Genomic DNA, 14,549 nt, shown 5'->3' with positions numbered 1-14,549 from the left:
TGCCTAGATATAGTTGTAACTTCACATAAGTGTATGTAAATGAATTTCACTTCTGTTGTTTGATATTACTCACTCCTTTTTCATCACGTTTCACACTTGGCAGGTATGGTTTCAATGCTGAACGCTGTCAGGCAGCCCTGAGGGTTTGTGATGGAGATGTGGGGGCATCCCTAGAATATCTGCTCACCCGGTGTTTTTCTGAGACATTTGGAGAGAGGATGAAGATCTCGGAGGCAGTCGCCCGTATAAGCATGAAAGAGTGTATGGAACAACGACAAGAAGAAGCATTTGCTCTCAAGTCAATCTGTGGAGAAAAATTCATAGAAAGAATTCAGAATAGAGTCTGGACCATTGGATTAGAACTGGAGTATCTGACAAGTAAATTCTGCAAATCCAAGCAAAAGGAGAGTACCAAAAATATACAGGAGACTTCAGTTGAGATCTGTAAATTTTACCTCAAAGGAAATTGTAAATTTGGGTCAAAATGCAAATTTAAACATGAAGTGCCCCCCAATCAAATTGTGGGAAGAGTAGAGAGAAATGTAGATGATTCTCATCTTAATGCTGATGAAGATGCATCTTTTTTATATGAACTTGAAATTCGATTTTCTAAAGACCACAAATACCCCTATGAAGCTCCCCTTGTGGCGTTTTATTCCACCAATGAGAATCTACCTCTGGCTTGTCGTTTACATATTTCCGAGTTCCTTTATAGCAAGGCCTTGTCATCTGCAGAAGCTTCAGAACCTGTTGTATATTCTTTGATTACCCTTTTAGAGGAAGAATCAGAAATAGTCAATTTACTAACAAATACCCATCACAAGTACAGTGTCTCTCCAGGGAACTTTCTGCCGGTATCCTCTGGAACCAGAATAAGTAATCCTGTCTGTCGTAAGCCAGTGATTCCAAGTAGTTCTTTTGTTTCAAGTCAAACTCCAGAAGGTATGTAAGGCATTGATCACATGGAGGGCGTTCCGGGGTTGGGATGGGGGCATTTGGAATGATGCATTAATGAAGTCAAAGATTCTGAGGGCTGGTCTAGGCTGTCACAGTGACCTTAGGGAGGTCTGTGGGCAAAAAGGCATAAGAACCCCTGAATTATGGCCTGACTTTAATTGTGAGGTACAATTTTGTCACTGTGATGGGGCTCCCTGAAATGAAAAGTTAGAAGTGATGTGTCAGTTTAGCAGTTGAGGGTTAGAAGAAACTTACAGCATCTTCCCAGAAAACCTGTTTGATTTAATTCACTTGATTTTACTTGTGTATTTCTGATACTTTATATGGGATCACTTTCAAAGAGGTTCTAAAGATACTTTTCTTTCTATACCACTATTCATGCCTCCTTGCTTTTAGCACACTAGACTCCCAAAACTCACTGAAGTATAGCTATCTTTATGAATCCCTAAATTCTCAAACAAATGTTTGTGCAGGCTTCTGGCTTTATCCACATCCAGGTTTGCCGGGCAATTCTTAACACCACAAGTAAATCCCCTTTAATTCACCAAAGGATTCTCTTTTTTGTTGCTATCTTTCTTTCAGGGAATTGAGTTTTCATTGTTTTACAAGAGTTCCTAGGTATCATATTTTGCCATGTACAATGCACTTCAGTGTATAATGTGCACCCATGTTTTTGGCCCAAACTTTCAGGGGGAAAAAATCTTTTATTTTAATTATTTTATTCAATTTTTTATTTATATTTAGAAACAAAACCAGTTATCCTATTCCAGGGTATTATTTTGCATGTGGATGTCATAGTTACTTTCTAGAGTTACACTTTCAATGGGTAAGCATAAATAAAAGAATTTAAAACATTTATATAAATATGGAATTAGTACTACCCTTGTATAATGCGTGTATAAAAAGTATGCATTATACACGGCAAAGTACAGTAAATGTCAGTGCATAGAGAACAGTGGAGCGGCACCGAGACAGGATGCTGACTGGTGTTTGGATTCACTCACTCGCCACTTGACCAGCCCTGGGCTTCACATGTATTCCTTGAGAAATGACATTGTAGGTTGTGAACTTTACAGAAAATAGCAGCTTTATGGAGATACAGTTTACACACCATAAAATTCACCCTTTAAAATAAGTATACAATTAAATGGTTTTTAGCATATTCACAGAGTTGTGCAGCTATAACCGCTGTCTAATTCCACATTTTCATCACCCCATATAACAAACCCTGTGTCTGTTAGCAGTCACTCCTTATTTCTCTTTCTCCCAATGGACCTCTATTCTGTCTCTATGGATTTGCCTATTCTGGGCACTTTGTAGAAATAGATACATACAATAGGTGGCTTTTTGTGATTGGCTTCTTTTACTTAATGTTTTCAAGTTCATTCATGTTGTAGCATGTATCAGGACTCCATTCCTTTTTATTGAATAGTAGTCTGTTATATGAACATACCACATTTGATTCATTATTTGATGGGTCGCTTTGTGTCATGGAATTTTAGGTACATTTGCAAATAAATAGTTGAAAATTTCAGTTAATTCCTGAATGTAAAGAGGCTTCTGAGTTAACAAGGCATGCCATGATTTTCTCTTCTTTGTTTTTAATTCAATTTAGTTTTTAACGATGGCCATATATGCTTGATAAAAATTTGATTGAAGATGCATTTTAAGTTCTTTAGCAGAAGTAGTAGTATTGAAATGAATGAACCTGCTTTATTCAAGCTTTAACTTTTTCTCTGTCTTATGATTTTGTTGTTACTTTGTTAGATAGTGACTTTCCCCCTTTGATAAAGAAAGGGCTCCATATCGAAAATGTTTCCTTTTATCCCCTTCAAGTTGAAAAAGAATCAGAGCCTGAGGAGGAGACAGATGAGGATGAAGGTCCTGCACCAGTTGTAGTGGAGAATGAAAGCTATGTGAACCTTAAGAAAAAGATTTCCAAAAGATATGACTGGCAGGCAAAATCAGTACATGCTGAAAATGCTAAAATCTGCAAGCAGTTCCGAATAAAACAGGTAGGGTATTCTGAGAGAATGGCCAGCATTGCCTCCCTGATGTTATGGATGGAGGGATTAGGAATTGGGAAGCTTTGACTACCCTCCCCAGTGTACTTTTGGTTCTCTTTTACCGAGTGGTCAAAATTTCTGCATGCCACAGCAAACTTGGGTACATGTTCTAGATAGTTTTGGAAAATCCAATGACTGGTGACAGTGGAATGCATACGTGTATACCAAGTATCCTCAGAATCTTGTGGCTTTGGTAGGATGACAGTTTGGTAAGTGGAAGGAAAATTAATACCGTAGTTTACATTAGAGAAGTCGCTGTGAAAAAGGAGAAAGGTAAGGAGGAACTTTCACCCATTTGAAAGGCCCGCAGAATAAGTAACTTGTACTAGGCCACATGGCTAGTGAGGGGCAACATAGAGGTTTAAGCTCATTCCCTCTGTTTCCAAAGCCCTTGTTATTTGTACCCCATTTACAGGAAGATTATTTTAAAAGAACCTGCAAATGAACTGTGAAGGCAGAGTTGGATGCAGGAGGAATGGGAGTGGCTCAACCAACCAATCTTAGGGATTGGATGAGAGATGCTGTTTAAGGGCCCTTCCAGTTCTAAAGTTCTTTGATTCTGATTCTGATACAGTCTAAAACTATCTCATATATAGTGCAATACCTGTAGGATGTCAAAATGAGTAGAAAATCATACCATAAATAATAAGATGGTACAAACAAAAAAATTGCATGTTCAATTTGTTCACTGTTTAGCCATGACAAATTGGTGTGATAAAATTGTATGCAGAAAATGATGTTGGTATGAGTTTCTTACATTTTTCAAAAATACATCCATACTTTTAATGTATAGTACCCTGTAGCATTGCATTAGATGTCAGGCTGAGTTGCACAGGATGTGATGATTGGCCCTAAAGAACCCTTTAATGAGTGGTCTTACTATTACTGATTTGGGTAAAAATCTGATACTGGGTAGAAATGTGCTGTCCAGTATGGTAGCTTCTAGTTGTGTGTAGCTATTAAAATTAAATCAGATATTCATTTCCTCAGTAGTACTGGCCACAGTAAAATGTTAGTAGCCATGTGTAGCCAGTGCAAATATAGAGCATTTCCATCAACACAAAAAGTTGTATTCAACAGTGCTGGTATAAAAGCTCTTGCTAGGAAGAGCTAGATAAGTACTAAGCAGGAGGGGTTATTTCTCTTACAAGGTCTTTCAGTTTATTCTGATTAGGAAAACCACATAGATTCCTCAGCTGATTCTGGCCGATCCTCCGAGCAGCCTTCTGACTGAAGTCATCAGTATCCAACCCCCACAAATCTGTGATTTCTTCCCCTGAATCAGTTGCTAAAGAGGAGAGAGGGTGGGCCTAGCTATGGGTTTTCACATTCCTTCATTAAAGGCATCTAAAGTAACCCAGCTGATACCTTTTATTTTATTAGACTTCCAGACAGTTCCAGTCAATTCTACAAGAAAGACAATCACTCCCTGCTTGGGAAGAAAGAGAAACCATTCTTAAATTGTTGAGCAAGCACCAAGTACTTGTTATAAGTGGTATGACTGGGTAAGAATGCAGTTTATTTGTAATGCAGCATTCGTCTGTAGATATGGTATGTACCCTGGTTACCATAGCCAGTTCTACTTTTGAAAAGCCAGTAGTTGGTGTTATTTGCGCTTTTTCCTGTCAGATATTAAATAATATTTCACAAGAACTAACATTGCAGCATCTATAGCCAACGGAGCCAAATTACAAAACAAAAATGAAATTTGGAAATGCATCTAGGAATTTATAGACATTGTACACCTCTGCCTTGAGGTAATTTTAAGACAAAAAGTTTAGCTAAAGGCTTTTAACAAGGCCCATTTTAAAATATAAAGGATCGTTTCAGAACATTTAGCGTGAAAACTTTTTATCTTCCAAATTTATTCTGCTTTCTTTAGAGCCTTTATTTGTTCTTTTAAGAGCAACTAGGGCACGTTATTTTTCCATTTCACACTCTGTAGATGTTATTGGAACCTATTTAGTAGGGGACAAGTCACAAGCATAATTTTGTTATCTGTTCAAGTGTTTCAATTTAGTAATTCCATTTGTGCCCAGATTAACTTATATGTAGTATTAACTTTGTGTCTTACAGTTTCTTATCTTATTAACTTCAGTTTACCTATAGCCAAGTCAATACACATCAAAGGAAAAAAAATAGAGTATTTTAATAATCCTAAGACAATACTCCTGTTTCTTTAGGAGCCGTATGCAGAGTTCACATCCCTAGAGGCATTTATAGACCTGCATCTAATGTCTATTCAATAGTCCCAGTTTTACAATAATAGTAAACTGTTTTTTTGATCATCCTGGTAATGAGTCCAAATTCCTAGAAGTTATCAGCTTTAGGTAGTAAGTCAGAAGGTAGGTTTAGAAGCAGATGAAGCTGAGCAACTTTTATTCTAATTAACTTTCTGTCATTCCTCATTGCATATGATTCCTTCTTTAGTTAACTAGCACTTGCAAACTCTCATTTTAGGACTTATTTGTTTTGGTATACAGATGCGGGAAAACCACACAGATTCCACAGTTTATACTGGATGATTCTCTGCACGGACCACCAGAGAAGGTGGCTAACATCATCTGCACCCAGCCCCGACGAATCTCCGCAATCTCTGTTGCTGAACGTGTTGCTAAGGAGCGAGCAGAAAGAGTGGGCCTGACCGTGGGCTACCAGATCCGGCTGGAGAGTGTCAAGGTTTGTATGCTCCGCTTGTTTCCTGATAACAGAAATTTAAGAACTCTTACTTGAATGTGATTAATTTCCTCTATAAAGACATTTTACTCTTTATTGGCACAAGTGATCTAGTAAGTGCTGTTAAACCTGGGTGTTAATCTGTTTAACTGAATAAGAAATGGACAAATTCAGAATTGATTTTATCACTCACTCTTGTTTTCATGTTTTATAATACTTTCTGAATGCTTTTTATGAGTCTTAACCTTAATATTTTGATATGAAGTAGAACAGCCTTTATTGTGGTCATCAGCAAGCAACTGCGCTTAGTATGGTTTCATATTAAATGGAACTGCTGTTGTTTTCAATATTCTTTATACCTGTCTACTCAGAATGGCTTTGCCAGGGAAGTGTTTCCTTTTTTCAAAATTTCATGAATGCTTTTTATGTTCTTCTACATGGAAGTCCTCAGCCACCAGACTGTTATACTGCACCACAGGAGTGCTGCTCAGAAGGCTGGAAGGAGATACAGCTCTCCAAGGAGTCACCCACATCATTGTTGATGAAGTTCATGAGAGGACAGAAGAAAGGTAAAACCGCCCTGAGCAGTGTGGCTCGGTTGGGCATCGTCCCACACAGTCAAAGGTTGCCAGTTTGATTCCAGGTTGAGGAGAGTACGAGAAGCAATCTCTCACACCGATGTTTCTCTCTCCCTATTTCTCCCTCCCTTCCACTTCTCTCTAAAAGTAAATAAATAAAATATTTTAAAATAAGTATAGCCCTAAGGCTGGTGTGGCGCAGTGGATTGAGCACCTTGAGTGCCGGCCTATGAACCACAGGGTCACTGGTTTGATTCCCAGTCAGGCAGGGCACATGCCTGGGTTACAGGCCAGGTCGCCTGTTGGGGGAGTATAAGGCAACCAATCTGTGTTTCTCTTGTGCATCAGTGTTTCTCTCCCTCTCTTTCTCCTTTCATTTCCCCTCTCTCTAAAAATAAATAAATAAATTTTTAAAATAAGTATATTAAAATTTTTAAATTTTTAGAAAGAAAGGTAAAACAAAGATTTTCCAAATGAATACCCACACACATAAAATGAAGACATGGCAGAGAAAATTTATTCCTCTTCCAATTCAGTTTCTTAGACTTAGTACAGGGTAACTTGCCAAGAGAAGGCCTAAGTTATAAAGAGGAATTGCTTTCCTGCTCTCCAGGGTCTGTAATACTAAATATGCTAGAAGAACCCATGTTCATCACTAAAAGTCATCCTGTTGCATGAATATCATGTAATAAGAGGTAACACACTCCTGGTGTCATGCAGAGCTGGGCACTGTACTTAGCAGAAATAGGTGTGATGCATGCTGTAGCTGATGGATTGGTTAGTGTGGACTTCATTCTGTCATTCATTCAACCCTGACATCCATTCATATGTTTATGGAGCCTGTATTAAATGCAAGTGATCTGTTAATTGCTGGGGATGCAATAGTGAACGAGTGTATATTGTTCTTCTTTATCTCATGGTTTGGTAGGAAAAACAAATGAACAAGTAAACAAACAAATAAATAATTACAAGTTGGAATAAGTAGTATGAAGGAATAAATGGGATGTTGTGTTTCGGGGACAGGCCCAGAAGATAGCCAGGGATCACAAGCCTGAAAAGATGACATTTAAATTAAACTTGAAGTACAAGAAGGAGTCCTATGTGACAGATGGGGGCAAGGCCAGTATTTTCGAGGACGGTAGTGGGAGGGGCTTCACTGGGAGTCCTGAAACTGGAGGGTACCCGTGCAGCTAGTATGTGGTAAATGGCCGGAGAAGTGGCAGGTGGGAAAAGCAGGAGGCAGATATGCCAGGGCCTTGTACCTCATGGATGACAAAGCATTTGGACTTTATTTAAGTGGAATTAGAAAACATTAAAGGGTTGAAGTATAAAAATCAAAATTCTCAATATTTTAAAAGGAAGAGCCAGGTAAATAAATGGCATTTATCATAGTTTGTCATGTGGATCATGCTCTAGAGAAGTAAAAAAAACTAGTGGGAACCCGGGCTGGTGTGGCTTGGTTGGTCAGAGCATCATCCCGTAAACCTAAGGGTCGAGGGTTCAATTCCTGGTCAGGGTATATGCCCGGTTGGGGTGCCTGGGAGAGGCAACTGATTAGTGTTTCTCTCTCACATCAGTGTTTCTCTCCCTGTCTTCTCACTCCCTCGCCCTCTCTCTAAAATAAAATGTTTTTAAAAAAATTCCTAGAATAAGACAATAATAAATTTTAAATGATTATAAACAAAACACTGAGAATCTTTGAGGGGCAAATAATGTTATAGAGACTCCAGAAAACAACAGTTGGAAGAAATGGTAAGTAGGGTCATTTTGCAGCTAAATGTTTAAATGAAGACTTGAAAGATGAAGTTTTTTTAAGAGAATCACTGAACAACTTGGAAGAGGAAATGAAAATATTCAACCAGACTAATAATATTTAAATAGCTATATTATAAAAATAAATTTAAAATTTCAGGGGAAATTATATCCAGTTTGATGTTGAATATAATGAATAGCTTTGTGTTTCATAACATTTATTCTCCCACAACCTCAGAGAAACAAGCATAGAAAGTGCCGAATTTGGTTCCTGGCTGCAATACTGTTCTCAAAAGATTTTTGTAAAACCTAATGATACATCAACAGTAAAATTTAAAATACACTTACATCTGAATAAAGAGAAATTACCTACCAGAGACGGAAGCGCTTAATACAGGTTCTGTGAAAATATGCATGAATGTTAAGACAATGAATGACTAAATGCCCAAAGCAGCCAATCCATCAGCTGCAGCATGTGTTACACCTGTGATTCCCACTGAGCACAGTGCCCAGCTCAGCGTGATGCCAGGAGGTGTTAAGTATCTAATTAGATGGTGTTCATCTAACAGATGACTTATTGATGAACCTGTGCTGTCTTAGTGTTTTTAGTATTACAGACCCTGGGTAAAGAGTGTACAAATTACAAGAGAAAGTAGGGGAATATTTGCTAGCTCAGATTGAAAAAAAACAGAAACTAGTGATCTAGGAACCAAGATCAGTAAAAATATAGCCAAGATTAAAGGTCGAATATAGGGCTCTGGTCAGGTAGTTCAGTTGGTTAGAGCATTGTCCCAATATGCCAAGGTGGGATCCTTGATCAGGTTACATACAAGAATCACCCAGTGAATGCATAAATAAGTGGAACAACAAATTGATGATTTTCTCTGTCTCTTCCTCTCCCACTCTAAAATCAATTTTTAAAAAATAGCCCAGGCCAGGTAGCTCAGTTGGTTAGATAGAGCATCATCCCAGTGCCCCAAGGTTGCAGGTTTGATCACTGGTCGAGGCACATATGAGAATCATCCAGTGGATGCATAAATGAGTGGAATAACAAATTGATGTTTTTTTCTCTCCCTCCCCCTTCCTCTCTCTCTAATCAATAATTTTTTTAAAAAAATTTAAAAGTAAACAAAGGTTGAATATAGAAAAAGTTTACAGTTGTATTACTTTGAAATTTTTAATAAATTTCCTGATCATAGAGATAACATGATTATTCTAAAACACTTAGAAAATATTAAAGAAATGTCAAGAAAAGTAATTTCCCCTGTAAAATTACTAATTACATGTACAATTTTAGTCTGTTTTCTTCCGGCACTGTATTGGAGTTGGGGGAGCAGCGAGGTAAAGAAAGATGTATCTCCACAAAGACAGCTGGGATTGTATAGTTTTCTGTGATGCTTTTGATCTAATAGCATGAACTGTATTAGAAAATTATTATTAATAATTGCATAAGGAAATTCTAAAGTATGGATGTACCATAAATTGCTTAAACCTTTGCCTGTTGTTATATTATTTTCCTTTTATCTAAAAAATAAACAAAATAATTATAAATGTGACCAAATTAGCTCATTTAATTAAGGAGAACTAAGGAGTACAACAATATGCTCTCATTAAAAATTCAAACAATACAGATAAGGTGAAAGTCCTCCTTAATACTTCCAAACCATTCCCAGTCCTGTCCCAGAGATAATCAGTTTGATGATATGCCTTTCTCTGCATGGATATATTTTTACTTTGTTAGAAATAGTTTCTTCCCTGGCTTTTTTTCTTATACAAGTGATGTATTCATTTAGTAAGTCAACAAATATTTAATTAGTACCTACTGTGTCCCAGGCATTATTCTAGATATTGGAGTAGTGAACACAATAACTAAACTTATCTTGTCCTTATCTGTCTTATATTCTAGTGGGGGCACCCAACAGTAAGCAAGATAAATCAGTAAAATACATGGATAAGTGCTGAGAAGAGTAAGAGTAATATAAAATGCAAGGGAGGGGAGCATTTGAAAATTTAAATAGGGAGGTTGGGGAAGTTCTGGCTGCAAAGGAAGGTATCTTGAGTAAAGACTTGAGGGAAGTGAAGGCGCTACCTCTGTGAATTCCAGGCAGATTAATAACATGTGCAAAGGACCTGGGGTCCATGCCTCAAGGACAGCCAGCATGGAGGACAGTATGGCTAGAGCCAAGTGAATTAGAGGGAGAGCAGTAGGAAATAAGTGGTGGGGGTCCAGATCATATCACATAGTGCCTTGTTCGTGAGGACATCAATAAGAAGTCACAGAAGGATTGAGCAGAAGGTAGCACAGATTCATTTGAACAGAATTAGCCTATTGAGAATAGATTTCAGGGGACAAGGGCTGAAGCAGGGAGACCAGTTGAGAATGGCTATTTTACAGTACCTGTCATTCTGCAACTTAGGTTTTATTCACTAGCACTGTCATGTCAGAATCTAGAATACCTTATTCCTTTTATTCTCCTCACATTATTCCACAGAATGGGTGATATTGTTATAATTAACCGTTTCTTTGTGGACATTTAGGTAGTTTCCACTACAAATAGTGCCATAATGGAAATCTTTGTGTATGCCTCTTTATGTACATAATAGGTATTAAGAAATAGAACTAACCAATCCAGTGAAATAATCCTATTGGTATTTTGATTGCTACTACACTATCTCTTTTTTAAAAAGATTTTATTTTTAGAGAGAGGGGAAGGGAAGGAGAAAGGGAGAGAAACATTGATCAGTTGCCTCTCACATGCCCCCATCTGGGGACCTGGTCTGCAACCCAGGCATGTGGCCTGACTGGGAATCGAGCTGGTGACATTCCTGTTCACAGGCCAGCGCTCAGTCTACGTAGCGACACCAGCCAGGGCTGACATCTTTTTAATATTAAGCCTCACAGCTAGGAACATGATACATCTCTCAATGAATGTTATAATTGTTCTGACATAGGTCTTAACACAGTCCCTGCTCAAAATATATCAATTTCATTGAACTTATTAGATCCTCAGGTGTTTTTTTTATTTCCTCTAGTGATTTCTTGCTGCTGGTTTTGAAGGACATTGTGATGCAGAGACCAACTCTCCAGGTTATTCTGATGAGTGCAACTTTAAACGCTGAGCTCTTTTCAGAATATTTCAATTCCTGCCCAGTCATTACTATACCAGGTGATTAAAATGCATCATTAAATATGAATTATTCTAATAAGCAAATGAAATTATTTTGTTAAATTGAAATATACATTGATAGGTATTAATTCCTCTCTCCAGAGAAGTGATTAGTTTGTAGCAGATATAATTATAACCATACAATGAAATCAATAAAGAGGCAACATTATGTCCATTTGGGAGATTTTCATTTTGTATGTGTTGCTTTGAAAAGTCTAGGTTATTAGTGTTTCTAGCATTCCATTATGTTTAACCTAAAAATTGAGGGGATAGTGGTAATCTGTCATAAAGAAGTGAGTTGTATCTGTGTAGCACACATTCGTTCATTGCCGGATTCAGCTAAATTTCTGGACATTGGTCCATTCTGAGAGAGAGTGAAGTTGGGTAGCCTGTGTCTTCTTTTGGTGCTTTTGTGGTTTCACTGTGGGATTAAGTTACTGCCCTGGGCTCTGGTTTATACTTCTGTAATTGATTGTCAAGGGTCAATTCAGAAGTACCGACAGATGAATAAAATAGTCATGTTTGTTCTAGGTATAGAGAATATTGACAGTAGATTTGAAGGAGAAATTATATGCTTGATCTGGAATACAGTTGTTGAATATTTAAAGGTTCCCTGTGGGGGAAGTGGGGAGGATGGAAACAGCCTAACAAAACTTTTTTAAAAGGTAAAAAGTTTTATTAGCAAATGATCATCTTTTCACTTATACAGTTTTTTTCTTCACTAACCGAAATCTATGCCTTACCATTTCTATCATTAAAAGCTTTTTTAATTTTATAATTTTAAAACCACAAAACAAATAGTACCTTATTGTGGCAAGCTTTGTTTTAAGAGAATTTTGCATATATAAACTATTGCAAGATAGTTGATAGGTATTCTGAGGCCTTTTTTTTTTTCATCTTATTTATTTTCTATTTTGTTTTTCCAGGTCGTACCTTTCCTGTTGATCAGTTTTTTCTAGAAGATGCAATTGCTGTGACAAGGTAAGGAAGACATTAATTAAAGTTCGGTGAAAGTCTTTGAAAATAGAATTATTATTTTACATCAGAGTGCCAGGATACTAATAAATGTGGTAGTTTTTCTTCTAATGTTTTCATTTGAGGATTTTGTTTTCCCCTCGCAGCAAACATTTATTGTACAGAGTACCTGCGGTGTGCAGGCAGTGCTGTGTGTTAGGAGCACTGACCCTGCACCCTGGTGCAGACTGTGGACTTCGGGTGACCCTGAGTGTCGGTGCAGGGTCATCAGTGGCAACAAATGACATTCTGGGGGGGTTGCTGTCAGCCGGGGGGTGCTGTGCATGTGTGGGGGAGACAGGACATATGGGAGATCTCTGTTCCTTCTGCTCAGTGTTGCTGTGAGCCTAAACCTGCTCTAAAAATAAAGTCAATTTGAACAAATGCGGAAGGACCAAATGTATGGAGAATTTGATCCTTGAAAAAAAGTACTGATTCTGTAGACAGACTGCCAATATTTAAATCCCTCTGCTTACTAAAGTAACATTGGTACCTTATTCTCTCTGTGACTCAGTTTCATCGTGTGTAAAATGGGTGTATTAACAGTAGCTGCTTCACAGGATTGTTATGAGAATAATGAATTAATTAATACTTGGAGTTAATTTTTGCCAGGTGCTTCAACTGGTAGGTACATAGCAAGTGCTTTATAAATGTTAGCTATTATTATCTTCATCATTCTACCCTCAAGAAGTTGCCGTATAGTTTGATGTTAAGATGTCTATATAATTTTAGTCCTGGGTGGCAAGTGGTAATGTCTGTTGGGTACAGATTTTTCTCCTTTGAGAGCCCTGCATCTTCTTGCTCCGCTTTATCCTTGAAGAGTCCCCAGGGCTTTATCCTGGCACCATGTCTCCTCTCTGTTAAACTCTTTTTTAGTTCCCTTAGACTCGCGTGGTTGCAGCTGTCACCTCTGGCAGGGACTCCCCGATCAGTATCTTCATTCCTGGAGCCTGCGCTCCAGACCGAAAGCACCTTGATGTCTGGCACCATATACTCAGCTCAGAATTTTTCTCCTTTTCCCTGCTCCTTCCGTTCCTTCTAAACCCCCACTCTGATTCTGGATTTGGGCCCAAACCCAAAATCCAGAAACAGTGGCTCTCAGACTATAGTGTGCAATAAGCGTACTTAGAGAGCTTTCTAAAACTGTTGTTTTATGGGCCCTTTTCCATTTCCATTGAATGTGACTGTGGGGAAGTCATCTGTCAACTAGTTTACCTGTCTTTATTCTTTGACTTCTTCAAACTCGCCTCCAGAATTACCTTAAACTAAAGCCAAAAGCACCCCAGTGTGTTCCCCACCAGAACCCTGGACTGGTGGGTTAGAAACAGCATCATTGTGCTGAATGAGTACATGAAACAGGTGAATATTTCCGTTCACCCGCAGACCCCCCCCCCCCACACACACACAGACACATCCCTTTGTCCGCCTTCCTCAGGTACGTGTTACAGGATGGAAGCCCGTATGTGCGCTCCCTGAAACAGATGTCAAAGGAGAAGCTTAAAGCAAGGCGCAACAGGACTGCGTTTGAAGAAGTGGAGGAAGACCTGAGGCTGTCCCTTCACCTCCAGGATCAGGACTCGGTGAAAGACGCGGTGCCGGACCAACAGTTAGATTTCAAGCAGCTGCTGGCCCGCTATAAAGGTAGAGTGCTTCCTGGGGGGTATTACGGGGGCGCCAAGATAACCACAGTTGACCACTAACAGCACGAGTTCAAACTATGAGTCCACTTGTGTGCATATTTTTAAAAGTAAACACTATAAATGTATTTTCTCTTCCCTGTGACTTCTGAATAACATTTTCTTTTTAATACATAGGGCATACAAAATATATGTTACCAACTGTTATCAGTTTGGCTTCTTGTCAACAGTAGGCTATTAGTACTCAAGTTTCGGTGGGGTCAAAAGTTGTAAGTGAATTTTCAACCGTGCCAGGGTGTCGGCATCCCAACCCGTGTTGTTATTCAAGGGTCAGCTGTAGATTTTTGCGCCACCGTGATCCTGAAGAAGAATATGTGGCTGTTATACTTGCATCGTCTTTCATTCATCAGAACTACCATAAACTTAGAGCAGTTCCAATGTGTATCCGATTGTAATTGTTATTCTGTTTATCAGTGGGGTTTTTTTTCTGATTTAAAAGAAATGTGTTTATTATAGAAAACTGGGAGGTAATAAAATTTAAATTATATTCTTAAGTATTTTAGAATGTTTTAAAAGCCTTTATTTTTACTATTGACACTACACAGATGTCCCCATTCCGTCCCCCTTCACCCGGCCCTCCTTCCCCCCCTGCAACCATCACCACACTGTTGTCTGTGTTCGTGGGTTATGCACGTATGTTCT

At 38.4% G+C, this 14,549-nt stretch overlaps 1 protein-coding gene across 4 annotated transcripts in view; it reads left to right on the top strand.

Annotated features, from left to right (window-relative positions):
- The window catches only part of DHX57 (DExH-box helicase 57), a 56,675-nt gene that overhangs the window by 11,535 nt on the left and 30,591 nt on the right, over nucleotides 1–14,549 (top strand). For all 4 annotated transcript variants that reach the window (XR_004903625.1, XR_004903626.1, XM_028514626.2 and 1 more), the window contains exons 5-12: nucleotides 104–942; nucleotides 2,794–2,972; nucleotides 4,407–4,528; nucleotides 5,507–5,702; nucleotides 6,144–6,268; nucleotides 11,063–11,196; nucleotides 12,123–12,177; nucleotides 13,646–13,851. Coding sequence is in view for 2 of the 4 variants with exons in the window: in XM_028514626.2 (XP_028370427.1) it covers nucleotides 104–942; nucleotides 2,794–2,972; nucleotides 4,407–4,528; nucleotides 5,507–5,702; nucleotides 6,144–6,268; nucleotides 11,063–11,196; nucleotides 12,123–12,177; nucleotides 13,646–13,851 (1,856 nt within the window). In the remaining 2 variants the exon portion in view is untranslated. The remainder of the gene's footprint in view (nucleotides 1–103; nucleotides 943–2,793; nucleotides 2,973–4,406; nucleotides 4,529–5,506; nucleotides 5,703–6,143; nucleotides 6,269–11,062; nucleotides 11,197–12,122; nucleotides 12,178–13,645; nucleotides 13,852–14,549) is intronic.

The sequence above is a fragment of the Phyllostomus discolor genome, chromosome 6 (genome assembly GCF_004126475.2).
Source record: "Phyllostomus discolor isolate MPI-MPIP mPhyDis1 chromosome 6, mPhyDis1.pri.v3, whole genome shotgun sequence".
NCBI lineage: Eukaryota > Metazoa > Chordata > Mammalia > Chiroptera > Phyllostomidae > Phyllostomus > Phyllostomus discolor.
The sequence above is the reverse complement of the archived record's forward strand: the minus strand, read 5'-3'. Positions and strand labels throughout refer to the sequence as shown.